This window comes from Mastacembelus armatus, chromosome 19, assembly GCF_900324485.2.
Source record: "Mastacembelus armatus chromosome 19, fMasArm1.2, whole genome shotgun sequence".
NCBI classification, from domain to species: domain Eukaryota; kingdom Metazoa; phylum Chordata; class Actinopteri; order Synbranchiformes; family Mastacembelidae; genus Mastacembelus; species Mastacembelus armatus.
Genome location: NC_046651.1, coordinates 19,878,384 through 19,894,598, shown reverse-complemented (window position 1 = coordinate 19,894,598; position 16,215 = coordinate 19,878,384). Strand labels below are relative to the sequence as shown.

The 16,215-nt window shown below is 41.8% G+C and overlaps 1 protein-coding gene across 2 annotated transcripts; it reads right to left on the bottom strand.

The window, feature by feature from the left end:
* Window positions 1-4,162: 4,162 nt before the first annotated feature.
* Window positions 4,163-15,982, bottom strand: dpysl4 (dihydropyrimidinase like 4). Of its 2 annotated transcripts, none has more exons than XM_026315523.2 (15): window positions 15,281-15,982; window positions 12,347-12,435; window positions 12,025-12,209; window positions 11,777-11,941; window positions 11,242-11,303; window positions 10,972-11,052; window positions 10,722-10,790; window positions 10,428-10,548; window positions 8,898-9,054; window positions 8,576-8,717; window positions 8,261-8,345; window positions 7,887-7,972; window positions 7,625-7,804; window positions 6,113-6,278; window positions 4,163-4,676 (listed from the first exon to the last, which is right to left on the bottom strand). In XM_026315523.2, exons 1-15 carry the CDS (start codon window positions 15,572-15,574, stop codon window positions 4,585-4,587), a joined length of 1,974 nt encoding a protein of 657 aa, XP_026171308.1. In that variant the 5' UTR covers window positions 15,575-15,982; the 3' UTR covers window positions 4,163-4,584. The 2 variants fall into 2 exon arrangements, with proteins under 2 accessions (XP_026171308.1, XP_026171307.1); XM_026315522.1 differs by lacking the exon at window positions 15,281-15,982 and adding an exon at window positions 13,728-13,858.
* Between the last annotated feature and the right edge of the window lie 233 nt (window positions 15,983-16,215).

The window sequence follows — 16,215 nt, the reverse complement described above, 5'->3', positions numbered from 1 at the left end:
CGTCATGCACCATGAGGAACCCAGGACCCACTGCACCAGCGTAGGATCTTACAATGGGTTCAAGGATTTCATTCTGATACCTAATGGCAGTCAGGGTGCTGTTGTCTAGCCTGTAGGTGTGTGCATCCCACCGTGGATATGCCTCCCCAGACATCACTGACCCACCATTAAATCAGTCATGCTGGCAGCATAACATTCTCCATGGCATCTCCAGATCCTTTCATATCCATCACATGTGCTCAAGGTGAATCTGCTGTCATCTGTGAAAAGCACAGGGCACCAGTCGCAGACCTGCCATAGCTGGTGTACTATGGCAAATGCCAATGGAGCTCCAGGCTGCCCGGCAGTGAGCAAGGGCCCACTAGAGGATGTCGGGCCCTTAGGCCATCCTCATGAAGTCTGTTTCTGATTGTTTCGTCAGAGAGATTCACACCAGTGGCCTGCTGGGGGTCATTTTGTAGGGCCCTGGCAGTGCTCATTCTGTTTGTTCTTGCAAAAAGGAGCAAATCCCAGTCCTGCTGATGGGTTAAGGACCTTCTACGGCCCTGTCTAGCTCTCCTAGAGTAAATGCCTGTCTCCTGGAATCTCCTCCATGCTCTTGTGTCTGTGCTTGGAGACACAGCAAACCTTCTGGCAATGGCACTAAGTTATGGAACTCCATAACTAACCTTTCTCTACATGGAAGGTTCATCGTGAACATGAACAAACTGGAATCTGCCAGATAAATAAGATTGAAACCACTTTAATGCTGTTCCTTTAATTCCAATCATATGCTCCAGTCTCTGTAATAAGATGCTGTGGTTGATGGTGTCAAATGCAGCACTAAGGTCTAGCAGGACAAGTACTTTGGTCCAAAGTTCAAGAGAGGTCAAACCTTTCACAGTCACTCCTGGGAATGCATGCTGCCGTGCACGTTTGCTGCAGTGAAGTTTTGGGGGTAGCTGAGATAGAGTTCACTAATGTTCCTACTTTCATACATCATTTTAAAAGAGTTTCAAGAACTGAAATGTTGTTCTCACAGTTTATTCATGCAGATTTCATCACAACTAGAAGTTTTACATTTACTTCACATTAACTACAACAACAACAGATGCACTTGTCACTACAGTAACTTCTGTTTACCTCTACACGACCATTTCTGCAAATGATCACCATACATACAGATGTGTTCATGTCCTCCTTTTTGGCTTTGGTGCATCTGTTGGGACAGAAAACACGTGACTGCTATAGAAACAGCTCATCCAACACAACATCTTTCGTCCAACTTTTTCTTTTGAATCCAGAGCATCACAATGGAAAAAAAAGAGGGGAAATCAACAGGGGGAGCTTCGGAAATGTGACGGTAACAGTGCCAGGATACAAATATTATTAAAAATACAAAATTATCATAGTATCAAATGAAGTCTTTAAAAATCATAATCCTTTCAGAGTTCATCAGAGGTTGGGCGTGGGGGGGAGTACAGTAAGAGCTCATGCTACATGGTATTGATCCTTAACATCAGGATCAGCTCATGAAAGTCTTAATAGATGTGATGAAAGAAAATAAATAAGGGAAATAAAGGAACACTTAAATCACACATCAGATATTGATGAACAAATTACTGAGGTTGAAAATCATCACTACTGTACAACCCCTAGCTACAATTATGGCATCACCATTCTGGGAGAATGTTCATGTATTTGTTTAATTTTGTAGGAAAACAACGAATCCCCGTGGGCTGTAAGCCATCCCAACATTGTCTGGGCAGGCTTCTGATGGCGCGGTGGATCGTCTCCTGGGGATCTCTTCCCAGACCTGGATCAGGGCATCAGTGGGCTCCTGGCAGGCTTGTGGTGGGACTTGGTGGTGTCAGGTGCACCAACACGCAGTGTCCTATAGGCGCTTGGTTGGATTTAGGTCAGGGTGACTTGAGGGTCAGTCAGTGACATCATTGCCTCCATCATCCAAGATTTGCCTGACATTCTGGCCCCATAAGGCCAGGCATTGTCCTGGATCAGGAGGAACCCAGGGCCCATCATACCAGCATAAGGTCTGACAGTCACTCTGAGGATGTGACAACAGTCAGGGTACCGCTGGCTATGACATGGAGGTTTGTGGGATATCCCCCCCAGACCATCAGTGACACCACCAAACGGGTCGTGCTCGATGATGTTACAGGCAGCATAACATTTAACATGGCATCTCCAGACTCTTTCACACCTGTCACATCTGTCACATGTGCTCAGTGTGAACCTGCGCCCATCTGTGAAGAGAGCTGGGTGATAGTGATGAACCTGCAAGTTTTTGGTGTTCTCTGGCGAATGCCAATCCAGCTGCACGTTGCTGGACTATGAGCATAGGTCGAACTAGAGGATGTCGCGTCCTGATGCCTCCCTCATGGAGTTAGCACCTGTTGTCATTTTCATTTGCACCACAGTAGATGATTCACAGTCACTTTTGCTTCCTAAATGGTCAGAATGATATCCCTGTAGTTTAACTGACTTCTTGTTATATTCTGATGATTAAGTGTTCCCTTACTTTTTAAAGGTAGTTTAATTGAGTAAATCAATAGTTAAATCAACTTGATCATTAAAAGAAAATATATACTGAATTGATTCTGACCCGACACTAAACATTACATTCAGTCCAGCTCAGTCAAAAAGGGACTGATGGATGTCGGTGTAGATGTATATTATTATAATGATTTCATGAAGAAAGAGACTTAGACCGAAAGTGGTTCAGAGAAGGATAATGTGGTCCTGGGAACATTTATATTAAAAGAGATATGAAATATGACAGATTTAATACTTGTCACTATTGACTTCAGAGTAATGAGCACAGTGGATTCAAGATGCTTTGGATGTAATTGACAGTTGGCTGAAGGAGTCTATGGAAAGTGGAAAAGTATTTTTGATGAGGCCGAGGTATAAAAACACGTGGTAACAGCAACAGCTGCTGGTACTTTGAAAAAGTGATGGCCACACATCTGTACTTTAATGAGAGTAATAAAGAAAGTGAAAAAGTGGGGTTAATATACTACTACCAATACTGTTACTACTACTACTGCTATTATGAGATAGAACTAAGAAAAAGACAATGAGTTCCATAAGGATGAGATGAAATGCACACATGTAGTATTAGAGTACTTCAAATGACTAGTAACATCCAGTACATTTTTATATGCTTACATAAGAGTAGAAGTACAAATGTAGTACTCTTTGGAGGATTGGTGTGTTTAATACGAGCAGAAGTAACACTAGAAATTTACCACTACTTAGATGAATGATGTTGGGTTTCATACTAGTATTAGTACAAGTGTTTTAGAATTAAGCAGTAGTTGTTGGTTTCATAAGTAGCTGGTGGATGTTTTATTTTTCAGGAGAGTTTAAGTACCATTAATAAAAGATTTAGTTCTAATTTTACAATGGGTGTAAGGGTTAGGGTTAAGGGTTAGTTACAGTATCACTGTTGAAGAGGTACTGTGCAGTTTTTGTACTTTTTCTAAAGTTGTCATGCCATTGTTATATGGTTTAGTACTTGTATTATGACTGTCGTAAAGTTGTAGTACCACTGTATTAGCCTGGCCAGCCAAACTAACTCTTTTCTTATTCTATACAGAATTAGTCTGGAATCTCTTCGGTTCCATTGAGATCAAATTCCACGGGGCGGGCCAATGGATGGAGAATAAACCAATCAGAGAAACGAAGGATATGATGCATGCGGTAGACTAGAGAGGCTAGTGAATGCCTGTTGTCGTTTTTGTTGAAAAAAAACACATGGTATTATCAACAGTTCTGTGCATATTTTTGAACGAAGTAAACAGCACAGCCAGTTGTAGAAACATTTGTGGACTTGGGACTGGCATTGAGAAATGTTAGGAAAAAGTCAGTGCATATCTGATTGGACGACTGGCGAGTAAAGACTGCCCCATTACAGATAAACAGCTGTGATTGGCCCAGCTCATTAGAGGCTGGACGAAGAGCCTCTCTATGGAAGGGGGTCCAGAACAACATTCTTTCGCTAAGAAAGGACTTGGTCTGGCTGGCCAGGCTACCACTGTATAGTGAGGCATGATGAGCAGGCTATCCTATTATGGTATTTGATGAGTTATACTACAATTGTTGCAGGGTTTAGTACTCTCTGAAGTACCACTGTTTTATAATTTTGTAATAATAATAGTAGTACAAGTACAAATATTTTATGATTTAATTCTTATTGGAAGGCTACAACTAGCTGTTCAATGGTAGCATTAAGCACTAGTGGGAGTATCATTAAGGATTTAGCACTGTCAATAAGCTTTAACACTGCAATGTTGTTGGATTTAGTAGTATCTCAAGTACTACAACTATACAATGTGTACAGCTGTAGAATTTACAATTAGTTGAAGTACTTAATTGTTAAAAACTACAGTTGGGTTTGTAAGTTGTATTAATGTTCAATTTTGGTTGAACTGCTGTACTACTGTTATAGGGTGCAGTACTACTTGTAAGACTGCGGTACATTTCATTAGTTGGAGTATTACTGTTATAGAATGTAGTAGTAGTTGCAGTATCTCAAGAGTAAAAGTGACACCTCATTACTGTGTCAGTATGATTCTTCCTTTTTTAAGATAAAGATGTGATGTTGGATCGACCACCAGGGGGGGCCACAATCCTCTGGGCAGAACGACGAGGTATGTGGTCATCAATCTGAGCTCCTGGAGAAGAGAAGAAGAAACTGATCAGATTATTGGTCAGGATACATTTCAATTTAATTCAGTTCAATTTATTTTGTTTATATAGCGCCAAATCACAATACAATCATCTAAAGGGACTTTAGAAAAAACAAAAACAGAACAACAGTGATTTTGGTTCAACAAATCCCATATGAGCAGCACTTGGTGACAGTGGAGAGGAAAAACTCCCTTTAACGGAAGAAAAAACCTCCAGCAGGACCGGGCTCAGTTTGGGCGGCCATCTGCCTCGACTTGTTGGGGTGAGTGGATAGAGCAGAGAGAAAAGAACAGCAACAATAAACAACAAATAGACACTGCAGGTTGGTGGGGCCAGTAACTGCACATCAGCGATAAACAGCTCCAGGACCAGGGACACCTGCAGAAGGTACAGAGAGAGAACAGAGAGAGAGAGAGAGAGAGAGGGAGGGAGAGAGCACAAACTAACTTCCTTCCTTCCTAATTTTGTCAATATTGCGCAAGTGAAAGAAGGCAGTTCTAAAGATTTGTTTTATGTGTAAATTAAAGAACATACCCTGGTCAAAATTAACTCCAAGGTTTTTCACAGTAGTCCTGGAGGCCAGGGCTATGCCACCTAAAGTAGCTACATTGTTAGAGAAGCTGTTTCTGAGGTTTTGAGGACCAAATGCAATAACTTCTGTTTTCTCTGAGTTTAAAAGTAGAAAGTTACTGGTCATTTTGTCCTTTATGTGGACTTTATGACACGCCTGAAATCTGGCTAACTGGTTTGTGTCATCAGGTTTCATAGATAGATCCAGCTGAGTGTCATCTGCATAACAATGTTAATAGAGTGCTTCCTAATACCGTCGCCTAAAGCAGGGGTGCCCAATCCTGGTCCTCGAGGGCCACTGTCCTGCTTTTTATTTTTTCAACTATCCCTAGCGTAACTACTGCTTATTACCTGAATCAGGTTTGTTTGGTCCATTACAATCTGGAAGATACCATCCCAGATGAGGGTGGAAGTGAAGGAAAACAAAGTGAAATGGTATCCCCCAACTTCTGATTGGCTGAACACACCTGATCCAGGTAATCAGTAGTGGGCAGGGCAGATAGTTTGAAAACAAACAGGACAGTGCCCTCAAGGACCAGCATTGGGCACCCCTAGCCTAAGGGAAGCACGTATAAGGAGAAGACAATCAGTCTTAGCAGAGTACCTTATGGAACTCAGTAGCTAACTTTTATGTGTGTGGTTGGCTCATCGTGAACAACAAACAAATTGCAATCTGTCCCATGTCTGTTCCTTTGATTCCAATCACATGCTCCAGTCTCTGTAATAAGATGCTGTGGTCAATAGTGTTAAATGCACCACTAAGGTCTGGCAGAACAAGTGCAGAGATAAGTCCAATATCTGAGGCTAAGAGAAATCATTGGTGACTTTTAATAGTGCTGTTTCTATTTACCTGCCAGGGTGAACCCTGATTGGTGGAGGTTTCGGGGGCCAGTCTGGGTTTTTGGACAAGGGACCACCCTGCTGGTTGGTGTGGATGGGACTGATTTAGTCATACTGATAACATCATGGACTGGACCATCGTAGTTTCCACGGGGAACGCCACGTGCCTCAGCCATCTGAGACCAAGACATCAAAACATCTGGGTAAAACAGAATGACCTCTTGATGGACTCATCAGTATATTTACTGTTCATTGATTGATGACTAGTTTACTGATCAACCAATTTATCACCCAAGAAGGAAATCAGTCCATTAGTTGTTTTGTTAGCTGGTTACTCAATGCATCAAAGGTTGAAAATTTTGGTTGTTGGTCTCTAAAATCTTGTCTTTCATCTCACTGGATTCCTTGTGGTGTTCTCTGGTCACTTCTTAGACCACCAGTTGGTCTGTCAACCACATGGACAAGACGTTAACTAGTTCAGTAACCTCGTTGGGTTGTTTACTTGCTAACCAGTTCTTTACTTTACTACCTTATTTTACCTTACTGGTTAGTTTGTCAGTATATCATCCAGGTGATTGGTTGCCTTGCTGTCAAAGTTAAGCCGGGCGCACACTGTGTGATTTTGGCCCTGATTCGGTCATCTGAGACAAATTTTGAAAATCCTAAAATTCCTGTAATCCTAGGCTAAAATCTGTAGACTTTGATCGCTGATTTGACAGGTCCACCAGCAGCATTAATGGCTGTCAGAAGATTTAACACACTTTCCTGCCAATGTCATTTCTCCTATGACGACATCAAACCAAGAACCAATTGGAGCGCCGAACCTGATGATGTAATTAGTGTACTGTTATTGCCATGAGAGTGACTGTACCTATTCACACATATATTAACAAATTCACCTCTAAAAATAATAAGCCGTTCGTTAGGGGACACTTTTGATGCCATTATTTGTAAAAACAAAATAAAAGAAAGTAAAGTTTACTCAAAGTTTATTTATTAAGGGGCAGGATGTTTCAACTAGAAACAAAATTACCTCAAGTTCGCTCTGTAGAATTAAAAGTCCATAACCTCCTCTTTTGCCTAGGCATGACTTTTTTCTGTTTTTATTATCAAGGCATGTCATGAACAAAACTAATGCTACAGATTGTTTTTGTTTGCTGTTACCTACCATTTGAGAACACAGGTCTAAACATATCACAGATTAATGATGTAAAACTCTGGATGATTCTTCTTGTGTCCATCTGTTTTTAACACGTCTTGACAATCATACAGTCAGACATTATGACAAATGAGATCCTACAGTGTGACATGGGGAGCATGTACATCGTACAGTCTGAGAAGCAACAATTGCAAAGGACTATTAAAAATTGCACAGTGTGTGCCCAGCTTAAGATTAACTGTTATCAGTTGGTTAGATGATTAACTAGTTAATAATCAGTCATATAGTAACCCTATCTCTGCTTCAGGTGGTTTTCTGCTTTATGAGTAGGTTGGTTGGTTATTTTGTTAGCCTGTTGTTTACCCGGCTGCGTGCTCTGATCCTCTTGTAGATGGCGTCAGGAAAGGCCTTTCTGGGGATGAAGCGTCCTAAACCTTTGGTCACATTTAATTTTCCATCCTCCAAAACAACTCGGCCTCCACTGATCACCACTGATGCCACACCATGAAACTCCAAACCCTCGAGGATGTTCAACTCCACTATCTGCACACACCGGGAGCAAGCTCAGTTTATAAAGAGACTGATTAATTTAAACTAGTGGCTGATACAGCAGATGCATTACTACCAGGTTGTGAGTCTTTGCTGAAACTGTTCGCGTCTCCTTCGGGTTCCAGATGACTATATCAGCATCAGATCCTACAGCAATTCGTCCTGTATACAGATGACAGATACATTGGCCTATTGTGAATCATAACACATATAAGAATATTGTCCTAATATTGTTTAAATAAATGCTACCTTCACTGCTGCATATGTTTTTCATGAGCATGGCTGAATGAGGTGGATGTTTTTTTTGGTTAGTTTTTACACTGGAGCTCTGGTTCATCCTTAGTAAAAATGATTTACATGATGGCTGAAGTAAGCATGTCATGTTTCCTCTTTGTGGTACAACAATGGATACCAGCAGTCACAGTGTCTTTATCTTTAGAGACACCTTACCTTTGCGAGGGTAAATGTTGAATAGTTTAGCAGCATTGGTACTCGTAACTGCAACAAACCCATTCTCATCCATCTTCCCTGAGGACTATAAAGAGATAAGGACAAAAGTGGGACATGGTTAGTTAGGATTAGGATAATGTTATAATATACAATGTTAAATGAAGTGATTGGAAAGTTTGTTGAAGTGTCTCTATATTAATCCACAAAAAAGTCTTGTCAGGACCCAAGAGGGTTGGACGTTTCATTACAACACCTGAGACACAGCCTGTGTGTGGAGCAGTTCAGGGTCAAGGGTCAAAAATTAAGTTATCTTACCACAGCTCTGTCCCAGACTACTGACATCCGCTCCTCGACCCCATTGGTTCCCTCTGGGATCAGTGTGAAGTTGTCTTTGCCAATGGCTTTCTGAGCTGTGGAAAAGCTTGCATGAGCACTGGATGTCACCTGGAGGTCTCCACTGGAAAAATAGAATTAGCACCTGTCAAATTTTATCTGTATTTTTTGAAGTGCAAGCTGTGACAACATTAATCCTAATCACAAGTACAAAGAGGTGGAGTCATTGGAGTCATAATAAACATACTGAGGGGGAGTTAAAGTAATTCCAACCCTGGTAACATGGAGGTGGTGTCATACCAACCATGCCAACAGAGAGGTCAGATACTGTGGAGTTGAAGGGTCTGGGTTGAGGGGTGGGCTCATTACAAAGGCAGCAGCTCTGGCCCAGTCTTTGGACCAGTAGTGGGAGCCATCAGTTGCCAGACTGGCCGTAATTGGTTCCCCATACACCACCATACCTGAGGACAAAAACAGGAAGATGATTAACCAACATCATCTGTTTTGGAGTGTCTTTCAATGAATCACCTGCTAAACTTAGTTTGTACACCTCCATGACACTAGGAGCTGGGTTACTGGGGGCAACAGGCTCAGGTGAAGAGGCAACCAAGTCCCATCAGACTCCACCATACTGAACACAATTCTTCAGAGTTACATGGATATGCAGACCTATGGGCCTACCACCCACAGGGATGCCTGTGTAGATTATCAGTTGTTTAGTTGACATTATCTAGAAGTTGAGTCAGGGCAGTCTTGTTGTCTTTGAGTCGAAACATGTCACCACTCATCCAAGTGGCTTCTTCAATCTGGCAGAAGTTGGTTTGAGATCTCGGATCATCCTCCAGGTTGATTGCACTTCACAACAGGCCTAAGTGGGCTTGTTAGGTGAACTATGGGAGTCAGTGCAGGTGAGGATCATTAGGATCTAATGGTGGACTCTCTGACACCTCTGATTCACAAACTGGGTGTAGAGTGTGTCCTCCCTGAAGAATGTATGAGCCTATGTCAGTGAGGCTTCAGGCAAAGGTGGAGATCTGGGTGTGATGACTTCTACCATTGCAAATTGGCTCTGAAGATGTGAAACATAACCTGTCTGATGGGGAAGGAGCTTGAGTTTGTGCAGTAGCAACTAGACATTGCTGTCTTCACTAATTCTCCACACAACCAGGTCTTAAACCAAACTGTATAAACGGTGGAGCCTTTTCTCTTTCAGAAGCCCTGTGTTGGTCTGGTGATACTGAGTGCTGCTGTGTTGAAAAGCTGCCCTAATGTAAAGAGGGTCACTGAGAGTAACGCTGCTTAACAGAACTGGTAAACCCAGACAGAGGAATTTTAAATGCATCCTGGGGGAGTCTAAGGACACTGAGTTAGAGTGGGCCATGTTCAAAGCCACAGCTGTGGAGAATGCTGTTGTGGCCACAATTTGGGGTGCATGTTTCAGTCTGGTTGGTTCAGTGAAACACCAGACAGGTCTCTGGAAAAGGTCCGAAAGACTGCAGCTTCTGTAGTCACTGTAGTTAAAACTAAGAAAATGTGATCCATCACCAGGCAACTCCGGAGGGGGAGCCACCATTTAGTCCAGACTGTATTCTGACCCTGGACTACTGGGTACGAACTTTCAGGTACTCATATACTTGACTTTACTCATCCTCCATAATGGGGGCAGAGCCAGAAGACTTCAGGGAAAACCTTTCTCTGATGTCAGGGAGGTAGCTAAAAAGCAGGTTTTTCACATTTTCAAACAAGGGGAGAAGATAAAACCTTTCGGAATCAAAACTGAATCTGCAGTAAAATGTCAGGCTAAAGTTGATGAGGAGGATCATGATGATGTCACCTTTCTTCCTGGAATTGGCGATGACATCAGCAGCAGATTTACTCATCACCTTGGTAACGTACAGCGGGCAGTTTGCCTGTTTGGCAATAGTGATGGCCCGATACACTGCCTCTGTCTCCACCTGCAACACATCACATGACTCATTGCTTTCATACCACCTGGTGGACGTCAATGTGATGTCGTCTGTGTACAGCTCTGTTTCAGTCGTGATACATGTGCAACATGTGTCAAGTGTGTTACGGGTCTGCCTCTTACATTACAGGTGTATCATTGGTGTGTTTCAGGTGTGTGTACCTCTTCAGGGTGAGATAAAATGTGTCCTTCAGGTCCAGTGATGCCAAGAGAGAGGAGCTTCTTCTGCTCCTGAAACACGCACGTTAAACCTGTCTAAGCTCACAGTCAAATTACTGATGTAGACAAATCTTTCATTGATGGTTGTTTTTGTGTCTACTCATATTTGCGTCCATATGGAAGGGATGCGGTGGGTGAGGAGTGCATATATGGAAAACAGGACAGCACCTGTCCTTTGTTTAGGATTTATTACCTCATCAATGATGTCACCATTTTCAGCATGAATCTGGGCAACAGCTCCAAGATCCCGGAGGACCCCAAATGCTTCATAGAGCTGAAAACAGGAAACAGATTCAGTTACATCACAGGTATCAAACACCAGCCATACCCATTGCTGATTAACTGGATCAGGTGTGTTTAGCCAATTGGAGGTGCAAAGGCAGGGTTAGCTGGAAAACCACTAGGTCAGTGGCCCTGACAGCTTGAGTTGGACACCCATGAGTTACAGCAGCTTATCCTGTACCTGAAAGTCAGCACTCTGGTATTTATCTTTGTAGGCCATGAAGAAGAGGAAGGAATTCACACCTGAAATGCAAATACAGTTGGTACACAGAATACTACCATTAATACACAGCAATATACAGACAACCACAGTTACAGTTTATCTGCAGTGTAGGTTAAAAACAAGTAAGAGATCAGACACACAGCTTCTCTGATAATTTGATAAATTTAGTGAGTTAATCAATATGCAGTGGAGTTAGTAATCAATCTGGGTCATTTGAAATCAAGGCATCGTAACGATGGGGCTGACTGGAAATATGACAGGACCAGAACAGACCCAGTCCAATTTGTTCCCATCATTTTTCATAGGCCCACACCTTTTGCCTCTTCCATATGGTGGATTTTAACAACATTTGAAGGATGTTCTCTGTTCAATCAGCATCTAGAATTTATCATAATGCTGACTGGAAGCCAGACGGTCTTTCTACTGGTTTAACTGGGTTTTAATGGTGTTTTGATTTTACTTTTTGGGTGTGATCAGTAGACTGTCATCTGACCTTTATCTTTGACCAGAGTCTCCAGCTCTTCGTGCAGCCCTTCATGCCAGCGAGTGATGTCCAGATGGAGAGAGAAGTCGCAGCACACACTCTGTTCCGCTGTCTCCTTCCAACGGTCAAACGCTGACAGTAAACTGGTCCCTGGCTCCACCAGCACGTGGTCCACTGTAAAACAAACCATGGTGTTACTACTGTTGTCTGACTGAGTCTGATTGATCAGCCCTGAAGGATTATTAGCGATAACTGACTGATCATGGTGGTTCCTCCAGACAGGGCGGCTCTGGTTCCCTGGTAGAAGTCATCAGCAGGGTGGAGGCCTTTCTGCGCAGCGTGCAGGTTAGTGTTGGCATCAATTCCTCCGGGGATCACCAGCTGACCATATGCATCCACTGTTCTCACACCAGTTGGTACGATCAGGTTCTCGCCGATCTGCCTGATCAGGACAAATGACAGATGAAAACAATTCCGGGGGCCCCAGCAGCACAAACAGGACTGAGTTCTTGACTGCAAAAAATAATTCAAAATGACTGTCAGACTTAATATTATTATTATTGTTAAGAATTTAATTACTTGATGGTCCCATCCTCAATGTAGACGTCAGCATAAAACGACTGGTCATCATTGACAATTTTTCCACCTTTGATGATCAGACTGTCACCCTGAAAAGACATGGGGATGCTGGGTATAACAAGAGGAAGTTCACATATCTGAATATTAAGCACCAAATAACTGATGAAAAACTAAATTAAGTGGAACATCCATAGATAAGTTTACTTGCAGGGAATTAGTCTGTTTATAAATCAATAGAAAGCCGAACCCTAACCCAATTATTTCACTCATTTTCCAAGCTAAAAGTGCTGCTGTTGAATTATATTTGATTGTACAGACAAATGTTTCTATTATTTAGCCTACACCCAATATTTCACAGGCTGGACAATGTTATTTATAATAAGAATTTTAAGAGTGATTTTCATATTACATTTAAAACAGAAAAATAGACACAAACACACTAAGACATACATCTTATGGTCAAACGTTAGAGCAGAGAGACAACTGTCATTTTCACAATTAAGACAAGAAGTTAGACAAAAAAATTAATTAGTCTGACTGAATGATGGATTCAGAAACAGTGGAACAAAGAATTTTGTGATATTGTACAAACCTTCTGAATCTGCACATGGAAAGTTTAAATATGATTGGATTATTGATTATAGGTTATTGAGTCTTGACCCCAGGACAAGCTTGTTTTCCCTTCCTTCAAGTTTTTCATGTTTACTGGGACAGCTGGTTAAATGAAATAAAAGCGAGCTTTTATTTTAAATTGTGATCTGACACAACAGCTTTAATAAAACAGGTATATGAACATCTGGCCACCTATCATCCCCAAATGTTGTTAGGAGTGCACACTGTCACATATGAGCTGCTGTGATGACACAGAACTTGGATGATTTTTTTGTTTTGTACTTTAACTTTCAGAGAGATGTTGTAAACAGCCTCCACTGCCTGACGTTTTCGGTTTTATTTTGTTGAACAAATTACACAACGTACCTTAATAAATATTTTCAAATTGAATAATTTGTTCATCAAGATTTGTGATTTCATCCCGCTAAAAACGGTAAAACCTGACAAAACTGAAATGTCCCACTGTAACTGAACCCACCTTGTCTTTAATAATCCGGTTTGACGATTTAGAAGCTGCTGCTGCTGAATCTTTTTGATTTCCCTGTTTTTCTTTCCTAAAACATCTGATAAAAATAATTTCACTCCGTCCTTAAAACCGAACCGGGCCGTGCCGAGCGGTGCGGGTCTCCAGACACCCGCAGACAAACCGGCACGGCCCGGTATTCCTGAGCCTTGCTCCGGTTCTAACGGCGCACTGACTGACAGGCGGGCTGCAGCATCCTGCCCCACCGGCCCGGTTTTGTCCCGCTTCGGCTCAGGTTGGACCTACCACGGGTCTCGCGCTGCTCTTCTTGTTCTGAACCGACATCCTGATTGATCTGTGATCGGCTGATTGATCCGCTCACACACAGAAGAACACGGTCTGCTATTGTCCCCGTCAACCCTGACGTCACGTCGCTAACACTCACACTCACACTCACACACACGCACACGCGCGCGCGCGCAGATTCACTTTATCCGGTATGGAGCTTCAAAATAAAAGCCTAGTTGACGAACTGGTTTAATTTGTCACTTGTCTTTTAATTTAAAGGAATTTACTTCAAAGTGTCCAGTGTCAGAGAGAGTCCTAAAATCAGTTTACTGTAGGTCAGCTTCGATATATTTAATGAATTCCTCTGAAAAAATGCGTAGCCTATTATAGCTATAAGATTAGACAGAATTATAGCTGTAAAATAATGACATCTTTCGTATGGCACGTCCTTTTAATTCGAAAGGAGGCCTCCGGAAATATTTTGTGTTTGGGCTGTAAAACGCAGCTCCAGGATTTAGGAATTTCAGTGGATTTGGACTATTTCATCGATCTGTCACATTTAGCGTTTGTTCTGTCAGAATTTGTCCCATGAGACATCAGTTTCCATTAAAGCACAGATGAGTCTCAGTTGTTTAGACTTTCAGCTTTTCACCTCAGTGAAAATACCAACACCAAACAGTAAGAACACACCATACTCAGAATATTACTTAAGACATATCAAAAATATCTGTGTAAAGTAAAAGTAGTAATCATGCTAAATAATATGTTAAAATATTGCATTATAATTAGGCTGCCAATACATATTTTATATACTGCTGCATAGCCAATTTAGATGTTTATTTTGTCTATTGTGTGCCTTATATTAAAATGCATGATATATGCTAAATAAATTTTTTACAATAATTGTTATATTTCTGAAATGTAGCAAAGTAAAGAAAGAAAATGGAAGTACAAGTACATCAAAATGGTACCAAAGTAGATTTACAGTACTGCAGTAAAGTACTCATTAGGTGGTTTCAGACTTTAACATAAAATATTGTCAAATATGACGAGCTACTGTTTGGCTATCACTGATATTTGCCCACAAAAAATGAAACCAGATGTGGGAAAGTTTCACAGACCCCTAACTGCACAGAATGACGGTCAGTTACACACACCTACTAAATTACACCTGTCTACTTCTGTTGTTTCTGTCATTCTTGCCTCATTTTTTCCATTGTCTTGTCTATTCACTATTTTGTTGTACAGTATTTCTCTTTTAGGGCCAAAAAATGTTTGTAATGTTTTTTCTTGCCTTAAGACTTATTGCGTTGTTTGCACCGTTCAATGGTAAATGTTGCTACACTGACGCCAGAGAATGTATATTTTACCTCTACAACTCAATTGTAAACAGTAAGTATGATGGGATGACAATATCATAGCCCCACATATTTGAATCCTGTTTTTAAAACTACAAGATATATCATTAAATTTACCTGTTACAAACTGTGTTAACATTTGTTGAAGAGCATTAACACAAAATTATATGTTAATCTTATTAAATACAAATTATATTACAAAGTGAATTTAACCTCCAGCTTGCCGTAGTTTTCCCCAGCACGTGTGGAGGGAAACACCATGGTCTTCCCTTCTCCTCCTCTTGCGGCATCTCCTCCATCATGGCCGTCGGTTTGGATTTGTGCGGCTCTGCATCGCTGCAACTGTGGACTGAATGACTCAAAGTTCAGCGTTTTGTTCTCAAAAGCTCCTTCGACACTGCAGAACATCCCTCCATACTTCATCCGGGGACGAGGAGAGTCTGAACCAAGCCGAGAAAGAAGAGAGGAAGAGTCGTCCTCCTGAGGATAGCTCCTCTCAGACATCATGGACCTATATGATCTAATCTCTCAGAAGCAAAAAGGAGAAGAAGAGGCGGAGGATGAGGGCTGGCTGACAACTTCAGGCAATAAATGAGAGGAAGGAGGGGGAGGAGAAGGAAAAGGAGGTCATGGAGCAGAACGAGCTATAACTTCAATCTCAAACCAAGGAGGTGTTTGGAAATCACACATAATCCCCTGGACCAGATCGTGGCTCAAAAGGACCTGGGACACAGTGAACCACCAGAACCTCCACGACTCCTTTAAATCACTGAGTGTCTGTGGTTCAGCATTCACAGGTGGAGGATTCATGGCTCACCTGGCTGACATCTCAGGGTGGACATTAAAGCTCCATAGGAAGTTCATCCTAGACTAGACGGAAAACTGGTCCAACCCTACACCCCAAACCAACCACCGCCTCGTCTGACCATTTTCTACTATAAGATAAAGCCACCTTTCAGGCTATAGCACCATAGTTCGTGCTAGCTTCTCATAAAAAAAATAAACATGTTGAAAAACTTAGCACTGAACATGGACAAAGATATTCGTTTACTAAAAGATTAGTTTCTATTGCTTTTTGTTGACTGTGGAGTGTCCTGGTGTCCAACGAGAGGCCAGACATCATCATGAAACACCACAGTGAGCGACCC

Excerpts from the sequence above, each read along its gene's own strand:
- dpysl4 (XM_026315523.2), bottom strand. The coding sequence starts at position 15,574 with ATGATGTCTGAGAGGAGCTATCCTCAGGAGGACGACTCTTCCTCTCTT. Across the intron at positions 11,304-11,776 it reads GACTCTGGTCAAAGATAAAG|GTGTGAATTCCTTCCTCTTC; the intron begins GTCAGATGACAG and ends TTTGCATTTCAG. Across the intron at positions 7,805-7,886 it reads CAGCAAAGACTCACAACCTG|ATAGTGGAGTTGAACATCCT; the intron begins GTAGTAATGCAT and ends CGGTGTGTGCAG.